The 21,045-nt window shown below is 40.7% G+C and overlaps 1 protein-coding gene across 1 annotated transcript in view; it reads right to left on the reverse strand.

The window, feature by feature from the left end:
• The window catches only part of ppp1r16b (protein phosphatase 1, regulatory subunit 16B), a gene marked incomplete at both ends in the record, with an annotated part of 46,885 nt that extends 27,397 nt beyond the window's left edge, over nt 1-19,488 (reverse strand). Inside the window, one exon of the mRNA XM_080025991.1 lies at nt 19,224-19,488. Coding sequence (XP_079882117.1) covers nt 19,224-19,488 — 265 coding nt within the window. The remainder of the gene's footprint in view (nt 1-19,223) is intronic.
• Between the last annotated feature and the right edge of the window lie 1,557 nt (nt 19,489-21,045).

The following is a 21,045-nucleotide window of genomic DNA, read 5'->3' on the forward strand; positions in this document are numbered from 1 at the left end:
GCCCTATGGTGTAGCAGTTCCAAGGTTAGCAGTTTCAGTCTGCATCAACACACCACAGTAAAGCATCAGCAAACAGGATTCGGGTGTTGGTTACGACCGTAAAGCTTCCTGTGTAAACCGTTGGACCGATAAACTACGAGCGTTTCTGGCCAGTCAGACGGGCGACTGAAAACGAGTCTGATTTTATCATCTTGTGTTCTTGCTCCTAGAGGACTGCCTGGGACTGGAACTGTATTTTTTATTTATATGACAACAGAGGACATGACAACAAATTGAATATCAATGCAAACTGAGCAGCAGAATAGGTTGGTATTCATGCACAGGCTTTGTTGTGGGAGTACCCTTTAATATAAGCAAGAGTTAGAAGTTAGTGCTGTTCAACAAAAAATGGCAACAGGTCATAATTGAAACACATCGTGCAATCCACCGAATATCACTGTGGGAGCGCTTTAAGTAGAATAACTCCATTATCCAACTTCCTGAATCCTGAGTCTATTAGGTTTTCTGATAAGGATCTTTGTCAACATCTCACTGTGATGTGCCGTATTTCGCCAGCACAACCTACAGCAGTATAGCCACACAAGGATGTCTTCAACACAAAATAAAGTGACATAAAAATTAAGAACAAACTTGCAAAGAAATAAACCATAAGTTGTGAAAGACAACGAGGCTCAACAAGTGCTTGCAGTCCTACTACAGCAGACACATTGTCGAAAGTAACGAGAAAGGTTGTGTTATTATGTCACTAATGGACTAACTACGAAGCATACAAATCATCTTGGGATCCTGGTCACTGTGAATGAATTCCATTTTTCCAAGCGCTCCGATCATATAACGAGACGTGATATCTGTTGCATCCAGCTGGGAGAAAAACTTTATTTTCCCATGCCTGAAAACATTTTGATCAGTGGTGTGAAAATAAAAAAGGAACCTCTGCGTGAGTCTGACTCTGCATGAACACCAGCGCTACATACACATTATGCTGTCAATGTTCACTGACTCAGCTGGAGCACACTGCTATTTATCTCCATTAAATTACTAACTGGTGTAAGCTACACAAGGCTCTGCGGCAGTAAATGCAATCCCTTCCCAACTGACGAATAAGCAGGTCTGTGATTCGAATTTTTTTCACGTTATTTCTCAATTGTAAAGGTTGTGCATGTCGGCCGTGCAAGCAGCGAGGTATGGACACATTCTGTTTTCACACATCATTCGAGTGTGGAAATGTAATCAGAAGTTGACAGTTGTGACTAATGGTGTCTGTTGGAGGCAGGTTTCGGTTGCTCACTCTTCAGCTGGGAAAATACAGGTGCATCTAAAAACATTTGAATATGAAAGGAAAGTTCCTTCAAAAAGTAAACTTTTATATATTCTAGATTCATCACACAAAGTGAAATAAATTAGGCCTTTCTTTTGTTTTTATTTTGACGATTTTGGGTTATTCAGGCCATCATGCACCAAAATATATGCATTGGTGCTGAATTGCTTTCTCTGAGAAAGAGCTGAGATTAAATAGATATGAGTTCTGATGTGTGATGTTTCTGAAATCTAAATATGACAGGAAAGTGAAGGAGACAGCAATATGGAGGGAGGCATAAGCATCTAGAGAAAGAAAGAGAGAGATGGCTCCATTCAATAAACAGACATTCATTTAGTTTTGCTCTCGCTAAATATTTATGAATTATTCTGTTGCTCTGTTTCGCCCCTGCTCTCTTTTAATGCATATTTGATGTTGTCGGATTTTTTTCATGTCTGGATGAAATATTTGTTGTTATGTTTTCAATCCTTCGGTCTGTCTGAACCCACAGTATATGTGTAAACAACATTCAATAAAGTGTGTCTGATTTGCAAACGCTCCACCTTTTACCCAATGTACTGCACTTACAATATGATAGGTGGTGTGTGAATGTATAACCAGTCACACAGAGGGGAACACAGTTACACAAACTAACGCATCAACACTGAAGCAACCTGAAAGAATTCCAATATTCTTTTTGTTCCTTATTCACTTAAAATGGAAGACAATGCAGAGAATTCTCTTTCATGTTAGTGAGTATATAAAATGCATTTTTGATTTGATTTTGGTTGTTGTAGGCCTATATACAATTTCAATGAACAACCCTCAACTTCACATAATCTGAAAAATGTTTGCGTTTCTTACAGTGGAATTCTGTATTTTCTTATTGGGATTTATGAAATATTGTTATAGAATGTATCTCTGGATGTGACAAATGTGTGCTGGGGTGAACTTTGAACTTTTCTTTCATATTCAAATCTGGCATACATTTGACAGACACAAACAGAACAAACTCCCATAATGAGACAGTTCAAACAATAATATTAATGGCTGAAATATTCGGTCTTTTGAAATGAAAGAAGAGAGCGCACATCAAAACAAAATCAACAACAACAAACAAACAACTAACCCTTTTTGAAGCATTCACTAATTAACATACTGTAATTACCAGATTACTGTTCTGGAAACATTAACTTACACAGGGGAGAGACAAAACAACGTCAAAACCTCACAAATGGGACTTAATTACAATTACAAACGCTGTTAAAATGTCAATCAGCGACATTTATGGGCTATAAAAGAAATGTGGCATTAGCACTTTAATACGGGATTTTACAAAGCAACTGACGGAGCTCCAGAGAATATCATCAGAGTCAATATTAAACATTTGGTTAAAAAAAAACTGGTAAACTTTTCATCTTGTTCAGCTTCTTAGATTGCCCAATTTAAACTGTTTCTATACATGAGTTCAAAAGTGTCATAACTGAATTTCAAAAAGTGCAATGGCAAGCTGACAACTCTTCGAGAGGTTTTCAAATTGAAAATGTGTAATAAAAGTGCAAAGAACTGTATGGAGAAATACATATTTACAATTTATTTTTAGATATATCAAATAAGTTAAAAACAACAACTGTCGCATGATAAATCTAAAACAGGACAAATCAAGTCGGGTTATATGATAATTGGGCAGCAGAAACAGTATAGCAACAACAGCACCATTGAGAGATTGTGGTGAAAAGGGACCAGGATTATCCTGATTAGAATGTGGAATATGGATTGGTGACGTCAGTCCAATATCCCATAAGTGAATTAAGGCTGTATCAGCAGCACTCCATACATACCAATACTGGATCAGATCAGTCCCACCACTAAGTATTGGACTGTTTTAGGATAATGACTCTGAAAAAAAGTTTAATGGCAATCCATCTAGTAGTTGTTGAGATATTTAGGTTTAGGGCAAAGTGGTGACTGAGTGACATTGTCATATTTAGAGCCACAAGCAAAGCTAGTCTCATCTCATCCATGGCAGGATGTGAATTTTATGATAGAAGTGAAAAGGTCAAAATATATCATACAAAGCCTTTAGGGGGGAGTGGGGAGGCAGTAAATTGTCGTAAATCACGTCGACAGATACTACAATACTAAGAAATGCAAAGGAGAAAGTAGGCAGAAAGTAAAAGAGTTGGAGCTGGCGGCACAAACCATGAATTTGATCCCTATCAGTCTGTACCTCCACCCTATGGCACAGAGCAAACACACACACACACACACACACACACACACACACACACACACACACACACACACACACACACACACACACACACACACACACACACACACACACACACACACACACACACACACACACACACACACACACACACACACACACACACACACACACACACACACACACACATCTGTAAAAATCCAATCCATTACGTTAAAGGGTCACCATGATTTCTATCTTTTACCACAAAAGCCAGTACAGAGCAGAATCGTGTGCATGTCTTCCTGGGCATGTCCCGTAAATTCCCGTCGAGGGAGGAGAGAGATTCTTCCCAAAAGATAAAAGGACACGTCAACAAATAACAGCACGGGAAGAGAAACCCACCCTTCCTTCCTGTTATCTCACTACGGCTCCACAATACTGTGTGTGTGATTATGTGATAGAGAGAGAAACAAATCCCAAATTAATGGACTCCATACGGGAGTAATTTAAGTCAAAAGTTTTCCTGAACTCTGATTAACAATGTGGAGCTTTGGACAAATAGTAATGCAGCTGCGAAAGTGAAAACCAATGTTATGAATATCAGGAATACTAATATTATTTAAGTTGTATATAGTTTTATAAGGCTGCTCTTATTAAAACCATTAATCCTCTTTACTGTAGTGTTCTTCTGAACAAAGAAAAGAAGTTACACTTTGAGGTTTTTTACACTTTAGATGGTAATTTCCAGAGGAATACTGTTATATATTCTTGTATTCTTTTTATATATTCTTTTCAGCCATGCCTGAATTTAAGCAGCACAGTATCCACAATGCATAACAATATAAACCAAAAAGAAGAAAAAAAAAAAAGTTTGCTTATACATGTAATACATGTAATAAAATGTGTTTGAGTTTTTTTTTTTTGCACAGATTGGTTTGGCAGACTCTAAACACTACAACACCCATAATCCTTGGCTGCCATCGTAAAAGAGAAAAGACATGTACAGACGGGTAAAACAGAGATTGTAATTCCGGAGAGAACTATAAAATGCGGATAGTAAGTAGGGGAAGGTGGGGTGATTTGTGCATTTTGGAAGTTGCAAAACCCCTTGTTTCTAGAAAACCGTAGAAGAAATTGGAAATGTGACCACATATTTAAGAAGAGCCATCCATTTGACTCATCCTGTAAAGAAGGGAGACACAAGGAATAAGATATAAGCACATTTAAGCTCAAAAAACTGTGTTTTGCCTTTCAAAGTAAAATTTCCATGATCAAGGTTTTTTGATTATTGTGTCTGAACAATTATAGACACGTTTGAAAACATTTGACACATGTTTTAGTGCTTTGGTATGCTACACTTTGAGTCTATATAGTTAGCACAATGTCAATCCTAAATTGCTGCATCATGCCTATTATCCAAAATTCTGGGGATGGGGTGATTTGTGCGCAAGGGCCTGGGTGAGTTATAAGTAAGTAAGTAAGTAAAATGTATTTATAAAAGCACATTTATGACAGTTTGCACTGTCCAAAGTGCTGTACATAGTGCATTCAGTAGGTAAACAATGAAGGTACAATAACAATAACCAAAATAAAAGACGTAAAGCCCATACATCCACATAAACACAGATAGTAGTGCAGAGGTAAGATAGTTAATGGGGAGGAAACACCAGGGTGTACATATGGGTTTTGAGCCTTGATTTAAAGGCAGAAATGTAGGGGGAATCACATTTGTCAGGTGGCAGTTGGTTCCACAAGCACGGAGCAACTAGTGCAAAGTACATTTCTGAGAGTTGTGCCAGTGGCATGGCTGTATACGCTGGTCACCAAAAGAAAGTGATTGTCTACAGTAGCTCAGAAGAGAGTGACATCTCAATTCCACTTAACGACACCACTGATGAGAGTTCCGATGGCCAGAAAGATGATGATGGTGACTTTGTCATTGTGACACAATGACGCACAAATCACCCCACTACGTGGGGTGATTTGTGCGACAAGACAACTTCTTTTCCGAAAGCTATATTTCTTAAACAGTTTATTCCAGATCCAAAGTTTTTATTGCCAGGGATGCACAACATCCTGAAATATATGTACATATTTGAGTTGGAGACATAACTGTCAAGGCCTCACTTTAAAATCACTTTGAGTAAAAAGTTGCACAAATCACCCCACCTTCCCCTATAATCATTTGCCAGTAGTGATGTCCCGAAACGATATTAACCCCTGTAATTGGATGTCCCTTATCATATTGCCTTTTCACAATTTTATGGACACAGTCATCCTTTTATACCTTTGAATTTTCATCTAAGACCCTTACATTTTCTCACACAGTTGTTCAGTTTTGTAATGAAGATTCACCACAGGAGTTTTATGCCCCTCCACACCGTAAAAGCACTTCAACTGTGGGTCATGTAATATTGTCTTTTGGAAAATTAATGGAGCTTTTACTTCCACAGCCAGGGGCGCCTGAAATAGAGGCTCACAGTTCACAACTCTGTTATGATGAAATATTCATTGCAAAAGGGATGCCAGTGACACAGCATTTTCTTTCAATCAATATTCTATTATATCACAACAATTGCCTTAAAATCAGGGTCCTCTAATTGGACAGAAAGCTTAAACAATACTTCCCAATAATCCCCATTGCTCCCAAAGTACTAAAATAGTCAGATTATTAAATATTAGTATCAGTCTACCTTATCCGTTTAACATACATTATTGGTTAATGTGGCCACACTGCTTATTTTATGTTTATTGCCTTGATTGATTTTAAATGTCATTTGAAGATCAGGTTTTAACAGTGAGCCAACAGAATGAATCACAGTGAAAACTTCAGAGGTCGATATGATAAGAGTGTCCTTTTGAAGCCTGGTCTGTTCCGTCATCTATCACACCGTGTACCGAGAGTTCTCATAGATCAATTCAGATCACATTGTGAAAGTGTTTCGCTTGTACAAGTAGCCTACCATAACCCTTCCATCTTTGCAGCTTAAGTACAAAGATAAGGATATTTCAGAGTTCATATAAGGATTCATCTTTTGAGAGCCTACTACTTTGTCTTAAGGAAATCCCTGGCAGGAGATCATTGATGAGGGAGCCTCACATCGCAGCATATTGCATCCACAAATGTGCTGAGCCACAGGATTAGTTGAGAATTTGAAATATCTCCAGCAGACGTAAAGAAACGCGGCACTGAACATCTGTAATTCTCTGGTGATGGAAAAAGTGACATTCAGTTAGCGAGTAGCGCGTAAGGAACAGTTAATAGCATGCTCCCTCCTACTGTCAAAGGCTTAGCTCAGGAAACTGACTCATACCCATCTCCCCATAGGCTTATTATATCTCACAGCCAATGATGGCTGATAAGGAGGAAAGACAGGGGAAGTGAGGATCAAGCCAGAATTGTGAGATGCAAGGAGCTCTGGGGGGTTCACGCTTCCAAGAAGAGAAGTGATTTTCTTTCAGGATATTTCCTAAGAGGCAGATATTTGTTGTGCAGCAATAATAGCCGCCGCACAGTCCTTTAAATCTGAGACCTATATAATGGTTTATGTCATACACCTGAAATGTCACTATGGTTTATAATCCCTGTGAAACGGTGATATGCAGGCAAGATGGCAGATTTATCATGCACTGCAGACAGGCAGCATTGACATTTTACACTCCCAAGAACACTATAAAACATTTAAAGACAAGGGAAACCGTACAGAGATAAGGCTGATACACATGAGGCCGCACATGAAGTTGAACTGAAACTTAACAGCATCAGATGCCATGTGCCCCTTGAGCACTCCTCATGGCATCATAAAAATGTCAAAATAATATACATTTAAGTTGACTTAAAATAAATAACATGTATATACAGAACATTACAAACAAACAAAAAGTTACTATTAAAATAAAAACATGAATTTTAGTTTGATTTACAGTGACATTACACAGTTAAGATTGAGCTTTATTTCAGCCTTTCAAAGGCTTAGCAGATGAATAGATCTAGATGTATTACATTTCTGTCATCATTAGGTTCATTCATCCTCCATCAATTTACTGCAAATGGGAAAAGGCTGGTGTAGCACAATAATACATCAGTGCCCATCACTTCCCACAAATGAGATTCTCTAATCTTGGTAAAAAATGGCATCATAAACATATCAACAGTGCTGCAGTTTTCAGAAAATAACATGATTATGTTTTAAATGCTCTTCAGGCACGGTAGCCTTTTCTTCCTTCTAAAAGTAGGCCACTTGGCACCTCCATAAGTAGCAGCTCAATGACATTCGTTTTAGTAGGACGTTAGGAGAGAAAAAGCATCGATATAATTAGTGTGTTATAATTATCACCCACATGATGAGCTATTAAGGGACTTTAATTGTAATTTATGCTGCTTTAACAAATGTACTTGGATGGCAGACCACGGCAGGCAATGAATTAGGATGCAAGCAGGTGTCCTCCGGGTCACCGTAAGCAAATTAACAATGAAATAAAATAAACATAACATAGTCCTATCATCTCAGGTTCTGTTTTGGAAAGATGATTGCAGCTAGATAGAAAAAAACTCCACAGCACTGAAGCACTCTTATGAATGTAATTAACAGACAAATCCTTCAGGTGGCTTGCTGACACTGGACACTAGACACACTTGACAAATCCAAGGCGTGTTTATTTCACAAATGTTAGCTGAGAAAAGAAAGCTTATAACAAGACAAACATATCATCAGATTAACTCAAAAGCTCATAAACCCCATCTCAAATATTGGATTCCCAGTTGATTTCCATATGTTACGGCCAACAGTGTCTGGGTTCATTTATAAGCCTTGAGGCAGAGCTACGTTATTATTCAAACTTATAAGGCCACCGATCACACTTATGATTCATTGATAGCTGTAAGAGAATAAGCCCCATCTGCTCTATAGTGATAGACAGACATTGTGACGCTTGTATGTACACAATGGTAGTTGTTATGAAGTTGTACTTAAGCACAGGGCTGCTTCAAGCTCACTGGCTCACAATGACAAAGCTGACATACTAATGCAATCCATAAAGCCATATCCTGCTAATGTGGATCAGGGACCATAAGGAACCAATCCAAGCTTGATAATCAGTCATATCAGTGCAAAGTCCCATAAGGTACACAAACAGATGGAGAGAGGCAAAACCATTTAAAAACATTATGTCTTGATAAACATTTCAATTACTACTCTCCGCTGCTCTAGAAAATCTTCGAACCCTGAAGCCAAGCAGCACTAAACTACCAAATTAGAACAATAAAAATACAGTTTATCTGGTTAGCTAGTGCCAAAATAAAACTTGTACTGAAAGTCATCACTGACTTAAAGAAAAAAAAATTCTACTTTGTTTTGAAACTTTCTGCTTCCCTGGAGGTATCCAAGGTTTAAAGACCGGTACATCTTTGACCTTGTTGTTTGCATTGATTGACAGCTCCTCCCAGCAGCTTTCACCAGCTGCAGTGGTTCATCTCAGATCTGCTCCGCTCCACTGCCTCCATTTGGATTTTATGGATCCAGTAATAGCTGATTAAAATGGCACTAAATCGTGTTTGGTTATTATTGGTATCCCATTAAATCTAAATCTATTATCTTATCAGCTTTATCACCCAGAGTCCTTTCAAATCCCTCATCAAATCTATTTAGTTTTGTAGGCAATATCTCAATCACATCACACGTTACATGTTCAATCATCTTCATTATATTTGTCTAATACGCACAAAAATAACTATCCGCAGGTTTTTATGGAGATTCAACACACATCATTTAAAAAAGGTCCCTCGGGTTGCTTGTAGGGATTTAAAATGATCAATTTAAGTGTTGGTAATGAAACACTCCTGGCCCTGTTTGGTTTGTTGAAGCCTAATCCTCGGAGGATAATCCAGAATCCTATTGCTGGATTTAGTGTATTGTGGAGGGCTGTTTGTTCACTATGGACGGGGGAGGGGGGAGGGGGGAGGGAGGTGGGCAGGTGGAGAGACATTGGAAGATGTAATAGGATGGTTTAGGGTGCTGAACAGGCATTAGGGGGATTTGATCGAGCACAACACACTGTCCAACCTAAAAGGTGCAGTCAGCGATTCTGGAGAACGCTTGTTGTCAAAATCAGTGAATATCTCCTCACAAACGGCTACCTGCACGTACGGTGTGTGCACTGGAAATAAATCCAGAGTAAATACACAGCCTAGGCTCTGTAAAAGGGCATGCTGCTAGCTACAGTTGTTTCACAGCGCACACACACAGTACAGACAGGTAGCAGATGTTGAGGAGATACTCGTCAATTTTGAAATTTCTATATAAAATTCTCTTCTCAATGTATCCATTATATAGTTGTATGTTCATCAGATTCCAAAATGTCAGTCCTTGATGTCGTGCTAAAATTATTCTCTGGAAACTTTCCTTATAGTTGGCTACTATGATTCCAAATACACCATTTTATCGCTGCACATGACAGTTTTACTAGAGGGCGATTTAGCCACATGCCATCCCATGCAGCAGCAGCAGCATCAATGATGATGCACGATTTGTGCCTTTGCAGCAGAGTAACTGTGGGCCACGGGCCGCCTTGTACTACTCTGTGTCTGCCTCGGTTACCATGGAAATAGGCGTTAAGTTTAGAGTCGGTGTGCTCTCCCAAGAGGTTTGACTGATGTGGAAGATGGGAGGAGAGAGAGATATCTTGTTGGCACACTACCACTTAGTGCAGCATAGTTCACTAAAGACCATCTAAAACCACGCAGTGAATATAATAACAGTATTCATAATAACGGTACGGCTTCAATGTGAGCAGTTTTGAAAAGAGGCAAAGAAGAAAGCGAGGGTTTGTGGTGAAAGTAGAGGAGGACATAATGTAACAGAAAAGATAGTCAGTGAAGTGCTCAACATTAATAAATGACCCATTGTCGCAGGCTGTGGCAGTTACACGGCCGCGAGACGTGTTCAATTACTGAACTAAATAAGCCAAAATCCTAATAACTCCACGGTCCAAAGGATCCTGCCTCTCTCAGCTGACTACACTAACCCCTGAGCCGATACATTTATCCTGCACGCAACATTGTGTTTAGTATCAGCCCCCTTACCCTGCTTCCACTTTTGTATTTTAATTTTTAATTTTTATCATTTTTAATCCTAAATGATGTAACATGACCAGGATGATTCAGTCCCCTTTGCCCAGGCTTTAGGCACGTGAAGCAACATGGCGGGGAGGAGACAGCAGTGCCAGTGTGTGTCAGGGCAGAGCAGCGGAGCATTGGAGGAGCAGAGCCTTACGAGCCCATAGAGGAATGTTAATTTAGACAGGCACAGCAACAGAGGAAGAGAGCCAAGGATACTGACAGAGAGAGGACTCCATGAAAACTGCCCTATAATCACAGAGGGTTGACAGGAAAAAGACATACTGTAATAATATCAATAGTTACTATAGCGGGAGGAGGGGAAGATGGCAATCCGAAAGACACAGTTTATGAAATCAACTGATATCAGGGTAGTCACACTAGTCCTCCCAATCACTGAAGCATCCAATAGATACATTCAATCCGTAGTTCTCAACCCCCTGTCATTGTCGCAGGGCAAATGCCAAAGCCCACTCAAGTAATCAACTGTTATGGAAATGTCACATAAAAATCAGCCGTGATCAAGCCAGAGAGATGGTGAAGGAGCCTTGATTTGGACTCAAGTGGAGCGGCTCTATTTATCAGGAAAGATAGCAGGGAGGGGAAAAAAGAGGGTCGCACTCAACTCCAGTTTCATGATTGAACGACTATAACATCCACAAAGAGCTGTGTGGCATCATGCGATTGCCCAGTAGATTAAACACACTGAGTAGATGCTGGGTTTTTGCCTAATAGGTTAAAATGAGATTTGACAGAGTAATAATAAAATCGCATCAGCACATCTGCGAGCTACTGGTTGAAGGACACTGTGTCATGGTATCACATCTTTGGTCTCGGGCAATATGTCATTATAGTGGGTGTTAAACTAGGGCTGCAACAAATTCAAATTATCATTAATGATTAATCTGCATAATAACTTGGTCTATTAAAGATCTGAAAACTGCCTATTGCAAAGTCCTGTTACCAAATACGGTGTATTCTAGCTTTCTGCAGTCAAAAGCAAAAAGATAATCAGTTTACTATCATATGAGAGTAAGCTTAATCCTACGTGCACGGGATGTAATACAGTCATATACACAAAGCCTTATAGTAAAAGGTGTTGGTATGCAACAGGATTTCAGGTGAAGCAATGTTGGTACACACTATAGTTTCAACATAAAAAAATGTGTGACATGTCAAACTGTATAATGAGATGAACACTCAACATATTGCAAACTTATGAAAACATACAAACAGACAAAACAAACACAAATGAAGAAAGAGAAAAAGCTGCAAAATTAGAAAACAAAAGATAATACATAACTCTGCCATTCAGACAGAAAACAGTAACAATTGGTTGAAAAAAACACGTGGACAAATGTGATGATCAATGCACAACTTTGCATTGCATTTCTATGGTTGTGTTTAGCAATTTACAGCATATTTTGTCTGAATGCTATACCTGTGCCCTAGCCACTGACAGACTCATCATACCTGTTGAGATATGAGAGAGCCAGACTACACAACAGCTTTCATACAGGTCAGGGGTCACACCAGCTTATCTGAACATGTGAGTAAACAACATCCTGTCGGCGGTTAGTGCTGAGGAAAACAATCTCTTTGGTTCAAATCCTTCACAAGGATTTATAAAAAGGTTGTGGATGTTACTGAGGTGGATTACATCAATGTGTCTATGTAAACGAAAATTTAAAAATGGATTAAGGCTAAACCACGAAACAAATCAATCATTTTCAGAAGATATACAAGGCCTCATGATCAATAGTTAGAATTATGGAAAAAGGAAAAGTAGGCTAGGGCACGCATTCAATTCTGCGTGAATGAATCACTGGTCTTTACAACACATCAAATATTTTAAAAGCATTCGATAAAAGTGCTAGATAAAAAGCTTCAGGCTGCTCTTTCTTGGCCTGTAAATATGGTTCAAAAGTCCAGACCTCTAACGTCTGCAAATAAGAACAGTTTGAAGTGTATCAGTTTTGTTTTTACACAGTAACACTGATCTTGATGCAGAGCCTCCTTCCTAACCCACTGCACAGCATTGTTTGATTTTGTTATAGTTGTGACCTGTGATTCCATCATATGCTCAGCTCACTACTTCTAATGTATAAAGAAAAACTTGTTAATGGCTGCCTCTGATGAGCATAACTGCAGAGAAGCTGGTTCAGGCTACAATTTTGTAAATTAATATTTTGGTTTTTATTGCATCATATTGCATTCGCTTGGCAGGCGTTTTTACCATAAGTGCTTTCAACCCTAAAACTTTAAGTACTCTTTCCATATTTTCTTTTTAAAGAAATGAGACATCGCGGGCTGTCAACATGTAGAAGAGCCTTCATTCTGTAACAAATGTAACCAATTACTTTGCATCCATTTCTTCAACTAAACTTTGCACAAATGTTTTATGTACTGATTTACCCAGTTCTAATTAAACAGGCTGACTGGAGCATTGTTTAACAAGACAGAGAGTCAAGAGCCATTCTAACAGCTCTGTTACTTGGGCAGTGCTATAGCTGAGGCTGATGGGAAAAGCCATTCGTTTAGGAGGAATTTTGTGCAGCAAAATAGGTTCACTATAAATTACTAATCACAAAACAATGCATATTCAGTATTTTTTTGTTTGTGTTGCACTCTTTTTCTTCTTCAAACTGCTATGTTGTGTATTTTAAATGCCAGTCTGTAGCTGCCATATGCCTGGGAGCAGCTAAGCCTGTCCAACGCCTCAGAGGAGAAGTGCTTACCACTCTAATAGGACAGCAGAAGAAGACAAAAGCTCCTCCGAGAACTAATTTGCTCAGAAATAACTCGAAAGAGGGGGGAAAAAAAGGAAACAAAACCACATGCGAAATCTCCTTCTCTGGATACTTTTCTATCCTACAATCTAGAGTTATTCCTTCCCTGTATTTATATGGTGATGGTGTGGCAGAAGAAAAAGGCGGTGAACCGAGGGTAAAAAGCCACATGGCTAAAAAAAGGCATGTGGATTGTTAAGCGTGGCTTCTCAAACATCACGTTACATGTTGTGATCTGAAGTGGGCAAGAAGGGGGCAATTATCGCGCTGGGTGTTGTCGTGGGAATAGGTGAATAAATAGAGTCCGTTGGTGGGAAACCGAAAGGAGACCGGGTGTCATGAAGGGGCAAGATCTAACTGTTACATTATTATAATTTCTTTTACATCATTGACTTCTGTGTACCGGTATCTCCAAAAAGTCACAGTTTTGGAAGACAAATTTGGCTTTTTTTGCACAGATGCTCTTGTATTTTACACATACAACACATTTACCAGATTAATAAACTGCTTTGCTCATAAGACATGACAGCAAAAAAACAATCAATATGTTAAAATAAGACAAAACTAAAATAAACTTATTATTGAATGTCTCCAGCCCTGTCCAGGTGTCTGTTTATTATCCTCCTTCTTTGAATAGTTGATTGCTTTCGCCCTTGGATTTGTTATATATATACTATAAAATGTGTTTATTGTAACTTGTTAAATAACAGGCCCAATGAGGGATGTTGCATGCAAATATCAATGCCTAGTAAAATGACTAAGCTCGGCGTGAATGAGGTTCGTTTTGATGTTTATGAGTCGAGAGAAATACAGGTGTGACTAATACAATTGAATGGAAAGAACTATTAAAACAAAATAGCGAATAAGTTTACACCATGTAGTAATTCTCTCACTTGGTAAATGGACTGTATTTATATAGGAACATTAAATCAAGAGCATGGTGAAGCATTTTGAAGGGGGCGGCATTCACCCTCCACCACCTCACACCTTTTCAATATCAGCAACCATTTGCTACAATATTCCTAAACTGTCAATCCGACCTTCACACACAGACTTGGCGGACACAGCGGTCAGCCCGCTTCCACTCAGTCACTCTTCGTGTAAACAAGGAGACACTATCTGAAACATTCACTGTTATCACGTACCTATTTTGGCGTTTTTCTATGACAGCAGGCATTTCCTTCTGCCTTCGAGTGTGGTCTTTTGGAAAAACTACAAACACTTTTGCTATCTGACGAGGTCTGACATACTCTGACCCTTTACATACTCACAATTACAGCAAAGCTGCCATGCAAGACGCTGACCTGCTCAAAAGCTGTTGGGATAGCTGAATGACCTTTTCATCCATGCTGCTTTGGACCAACTAGAGTCAGCCAATGGGTGGAAGGGGACAATTGCCTGAGGGCGTGCTGACACTTGGCCCAGTTGATCCATGCCGTGCTCAAGTGTGATTGCCCCCCCCCCCCCCCCCCACCTTGCTGGCCAGGCCGAGCATACACTCACACTGCTTCACTAGAGATCTGGGCTTAGAAGGCAAAATGTTTTTTTTGGCTCATTAGCATCTGTACCGTGCCCAGACACACCTCTTCCAAACGTGCCTGGGTCAAGGAAGCGTACTGTGCTTGAACACGTATTGGAGCACTCAAATTAGTGAAACGAATCAGCCGTCAGTCGCGCTTGGGCAAGGTACAAATGCCTGAGTGCGCCCTAAATGTTTACTATACCTTGGCCACATTGTGTTGCCTTAAATGTAAACACCACCCGGCTCTGCAAGACAACCTGGATAAGAACATTTGCAAGGTGCCATAAATGTACATTTAAAATAGGGCTGGGTATTGGCGAGGACTTCACGATACGATACAGATCACGATATATTGCTACATCATTGTTTTCTTCTTCTTATGATATTTTTCTTTCAGTTGTCAGAAAGATGTACTTTTATAGAGTCCACATTTTTTAGCACCGGTTAGTTGTCAAATTGTTGTCCCTTTTCCACAGAGATTCTTGACTCTATCTGAGAGATAACACAGCAGGGCTAAGAGGATATATCATATCAGACCATACTCTCTGTGTGTGGGTGTGTGTGTGTGTGTGTGTGTGTGTGTGTGTGTGTGTGTGTGTGTGTGTGTGTGTGTGTGTGCATGTGCATGTGCGTGTGCATGTGTGCATTGACTGTCCTGACCCAGGAGGCTGCCGCTCTGCAGGATAGCGGCTCTCTGGAGAGGAGAGAACCTATCAGTATCCATAGGCGGGGATAACACTAAGGTGCTTGGCAGTAATTTCACAGCCATCGCCCCTCATCACAGTGAAGGGGCAGAGGGTTCAGGACGGTGGCAGCCGCAGGGCCAAGAAACGGGCTCAGGCTCAGGATGCATCCCTTTCAATTCAATCCTCTCCTCCTACCTATTATTCCCTCTCATGCCCTAGTATCAAAAAGAAAACTCTTCAGCTTTCCTTTGGCTGGCAACACACACACACACACACACACACACACACACACACACACACACACACACACACACACACACACACACACACACACACACACACACACACACACACACACACACACACACACACACACACACACACACACACACACACACACACACACACACACACACACACACACACACACACACACTGTGTCCTTTGCAGCTTTACTACTGTATATCTGCATCCACCAACAGCCTTGTGCATCTGCCCCCACAGCTTCCAGTGAGGAAGTTGTGATGACAGGGACCTTGTAGCTCAAAAAGGAAATATAAGAGCATACACACTGACACATTTACACACATGCTTAAACACAAGCATATTATGAACGTGCATTGGCATGCATTGTTCACAGACCCAAGTGTCAGAATTTTAAAAAGCACCTATCATTGATACATTTAAGCTTCCAAAGAGCACAAAGACCAGCAAATCCTTAGTCGCTAAAACATGCATACCAATGAATGAACACATTAATCAGTGTATGCTCTCTCACACATACCCTCCGGTCAACCCTGTGAAGCTGTGAATGCAAACCACAGAGCAGAGACTGCAGTGGTAGAATCACATGACACGTCTCACTGGATCCATCCAATCAGGGATTAGAGCGGAGTCAGCCCAGCCAATACAAACCCTCATCTAATTGTGACCTCGAGGGCAGCAGAGTCAGCCTCGGGTCAAAGTCAATCTCCGTCTCACACAGTTGTGGTTTGGACTTCTCCCTCTCTACTGCCCTGTTTGTCTCCATGAGAAAGAGGTGATGCGCATTTGTAACTTCCAGCTGCTCGAACTGACATAGCTAGTTATTGTTCTTGCAGATGATGGGTCTATTTTTAAATCAGTGAAAGCCAGCACTGATGTGTTGCATCACTAAGATGCTCCGATTTCCATCATGATCTACCCTAGATTCTCTTATCTATTTTTACATAACTTTCTTTGGCATGACTGTAGAAGAAAAGGCATTACACTACCATGTATAATATGTTTCTTTAAGGAAGCCCAGAGCCTATGAACAGCGTGCCTTGTGCAGCATATAGCGTGTTGAGTCACAATGCTTGATGGAGCATTTGGGGAGCAGAGGGAATGAGAGAGGAGATTATCAGGCTACTGGGCTTGCCAGCTGCCACTGGAGCTGTGTGGGCATCACTACACCCTGTCGTCTCCCTTTCTTTTTAATATGTCCACTTCTTTCATGGTCACCCTTATTACATAGGGCTGAAAGCAAACGTTTCTGTGCCCAGGCACTGTCGGTAGTAAGGAAAACTGACCAAGCTTCTTCTTCATACCGGTAATGAAGAAATCTAGCATCTGTGTGTGTGTGTGTGTGTGTGTGTGTGTGTGTGTGTGTGTGTGTGTGTGTGTGTGTGTGTGTGTGTGTGTGTGTCTACAGCAACAGTCTAGTTTTATGCAGTGCAAAACCATGTCCTCACATTACCGTCATTAAATAAGAACATACAGCATTGTTCTATTCATATTTCCTGGAACTGATAGTTACTGAGAAGATGATGCATGCTCCTGTTCCGATCTAAACACGATCACAGACAGCCACAACTTCCTTGTTCAAAGTCTAAGTAGCTCAGCTCAGCAGGCCTTTTAGGAATCACACACTGCACAGCAGCTTACGACAGACGCCCTCCAGGTATTTCCCGTTAGATCTTTAACACATATCTCCATCTGTGTCTAATGAAGTTAATGTATATGATGGTTATGGGTTTTATCCTAGTATGGAAATAGCTTTTCTTTTTCACACAATAAGTCGACATTTGTTTATTGCTGGTTTGATCAAAACTATATTTGTGTTACACATCTTGGTCAAAATTCAACAGACCGGGGCGCCCTTAGCTCAGTTGGTAGGGCGTCCCCCCCCCCGGGCCGGGCCCAGCAGCAGACCCAGGTTCGATTCCCGCCCGCGGTCGTTCTCTGCATGTCACTCCCCTCTCTGCCCCATTTCACCTCTGTCTCTCTGCACTATCAATAAAGCATAAAAATGCCCAAAAAATATCTTAAAAAATAAAAATAATAATAATAATCAACAGACCATCCATACAACACAAACCACAAGACATCCACTAACACTCTCTCAAACTAGAGTTCATACTACCTCCCAGTTCACAGTCCGTGTGCATGTGTGTAATGCTTGTATGGATCATGTGTTTGTGTTTACACGCAGTGCAGAGCCACTTCAGCAGTGTAATTATTATTGTGGAAATACTTGAGCCTCTTGGCTGTTTCCATATCTGTAAAGACAGTTTGAAAAGCAAAGAATGTACAGTAGCGGAGCCACGGGCTGTATTTGCAACGATAAAAATAGTTCCATCCAATTTCAAGTGGAAGTGAGGCTCAATTAGATGTATCTAAATGATAAGCAGCCTGTTATCACTGGCACACTGTTAGCAGTGCCTCAGCATCGTGGGACTGTTTGTTCTGGAAGAAAACAATTATGATCTCCAAATAGAGGGGACACCATCCGTGGAAATTTTAATTAAAAGACTGGATCTCAGCGTGACAACTCCATTATTTCCCAATGATAAACCATGTCTCCTCGTCTTGCAGAACAAATGCAGTCCGTATGGAGTGACTTCCACTGGCAGCTTGAGTGGGCCAGCCCAGCTAATCGTTTTCCTGACCTTGACATTTTGATATCCAGCTCAAGCAGTTTGGTGGGGCTGAAATGAGAGCAATTATTCAAACGGGGCGCCTCGGAGCTTTGTGCTGGGGTTGACTCTGTGTATGAAAGAAACCCTGGTGCACATTTCTAGTGTGTTGCCGTGTTACAACAAGAAATAAATCTACAGTGGTTATATGTGGTGTGTGAACATTGCTCTAATGTGTTAAGAGCACTTGAATAGATTGTGTCATCGTTTTTATTACACAGGGCCCATTTAAAAAGGTGGAGTCGGCGATTCTAGAGAATGATTGTTGACAAAATCACTTTTGTCATAATCAGTTAATATCTCCATATGATCCGAAACCTGTCCATACTGTGTTGCTTAGAAGAAAAAAAATCCAGTGTTAATACGCAGCCTAGTGTCTGTAAAATCTATGTACACAAAGGGTATGCTAACAAAGGGGGGCCACTGTAGCTAGCAACATGCCAGTTTTAAAAAGCCTAGGCTGTTAACACCATAGCTTATTGTGAGGAGATTTTTTCTGACTTTGACAAAAAGTGATTTTGACAACAAGCACTCTCCAGAATCCCTGGCCCCCCACCTTTGAAAGCACTAGTGTAGTATTTTGTGTCACAGTTTTTAGAAACCTCAAATCTAGTCCCTCTACTTCCGTACACATATCATAAACATTCCTCCTCTGCCCCCTTACCTTCATCCGGGTCATTCCTGGCCGAGGCCTCCAGCAGTGCCACGCTGGCGGCGAAGGACACGTGCCTCTTGGCCTCGGCGTGGAGGTTGTTGGCGTTGCGTCCCTTCTTGTCGGCCTTGCGCTTCTTGTTCTGCTTCTCCTTCTCGTACACGGCCCATCTCTTCAGCTGCTGCGTGCGCCTCTTCTGGGCCGCACGCAGCCTCTCTAAGCTGGGCACCTTGTCCAGCTGCTGCAGCTCCTGGATCAGCTCCAGGTGGTTTGCCATGGGGAGGGGGAGGGGGGAGAGAGGGAGAGGGCAGCAGTAGTGGATGGGTGGATCGATGGATGGATGGATGGATGGATGGGGGAGGGGGGTGGTGAAGTGAGTGTGTGTGGTTCTAACGGGGGCTGCACCTTCGGCCGTCACCTCCTCCCACCATCGTCATCGTCGTGGTCTGTTTAGCAGCAGAGAGCGTCCTGAAAGAGGAGACAGAGAGAGAGAGACAGGTTGAGACATTGTTCATGAAAATATCACCGGCACATTTTTACTACCAGGAACTTCAAGAAAGACAGCATTGAGCGATTAGAAATGTGGAAGTAGCTTGATGCAGCATACCACTTCACCTGTAGTAAATCCTTAGAAAGGTGCACCGGGGAAACATTGACGTTACAGAAGTGTGCATTGGTCTGATGCACCGCGGCAAAGTGCACAGCGATGCATTTTGGTGCCCTAGTTTGTCAGAGAGACCTATGTTCAAGCTAGCATGCAACCAGTGCTTAGTAAGATGTTTCCATTCCCTGTACATGCTCCTGTGCCAAAAGATGTAAATAAAATCATATTTGTGTTCTATTAAGCACCCTGCTTCGCATCTAGGTGAAACGTTAATGAACGCAATGTGTCAATCCTCGTAATAGCTTAATTTTCTTCCATTTTGCATGATATGCACTCTATCAAGACGATGCCTTTAAGGGGAAATGTACCTTTTATTATGAGAATATAGGTCAATTTCTAAATGACTGAGAATGGGTTGCGACAGTCTCCATTTTCCATTTGCTTTGTCAGCTGTCATAGACCTGTCTACCATCAAGGTTAACCGCTTCCTGATGCTACAAGTAGGCACGAGAGTGTTGAAAAACTAATAAAGAGAAAAAGAAAAAAAAATAGCAAAGCAGTGAGCTGAGGCAGGGATTTTTTTTTAGTGTCATCATTACCTTGATGTCGCCTTGCTGGCTGTTAACATGAAAAGACTTATCTCTCTCTATCTCTCTGACATTTGAAAGCAACTGCCTCTTATCGCTTTGTAAAGATCTAAAGAGCAGCATTGCTGCGTGTTCAGTGATTCTACAGTTATCTCTTCAAATAAGCATCTAGAGTGAAAAACTAGCAGTTATCAACATAGCAGAACACAAACACAGAACCACACGCATTTAGAAATAAAACCTTATCTGAATTGAATACGGTGAATGCAGAGTACATACAAACATACTGTACAGTGTGGATACAAAAATCTACAGTGATTGAGCCCATTCAGACTACTTCCTTTGAAAAGCACTCAGAAATTGTATTACCGCAGTCAGAAAAGCCTCCCCTGATAAAAGTCCAGTCTTTTCAATCACTTAACATGTACACATATGCACACGTACCAAAACAAATAATTACACTTAATAGGATGTGTATAATTTTTTGAAGCAAAATATGCACATTTAGTGCATGATGAAACATGTTCTTACTTACTATTTCACATATGTTGATAAGCATTTCCTGATGTCTGCAGCAGCCCTTCTCTAATAAAACCCTGTAGTCCTCTCAGCATCGCCTGATGAAATGCTCCACAAAGCAATA

Source organism: Ammodytes marinus, assembly GCF_949987685.1.
Source record: "Ammodytes marinus genome assembly, chromosome: 4".
Taxonomy (NCBI): Eukaryota; Metazoa; Chordata; class Actinopteri; order Uranoscopiformes; family Ammodytidae; genus Ammodytes; species Ammodytes marinus.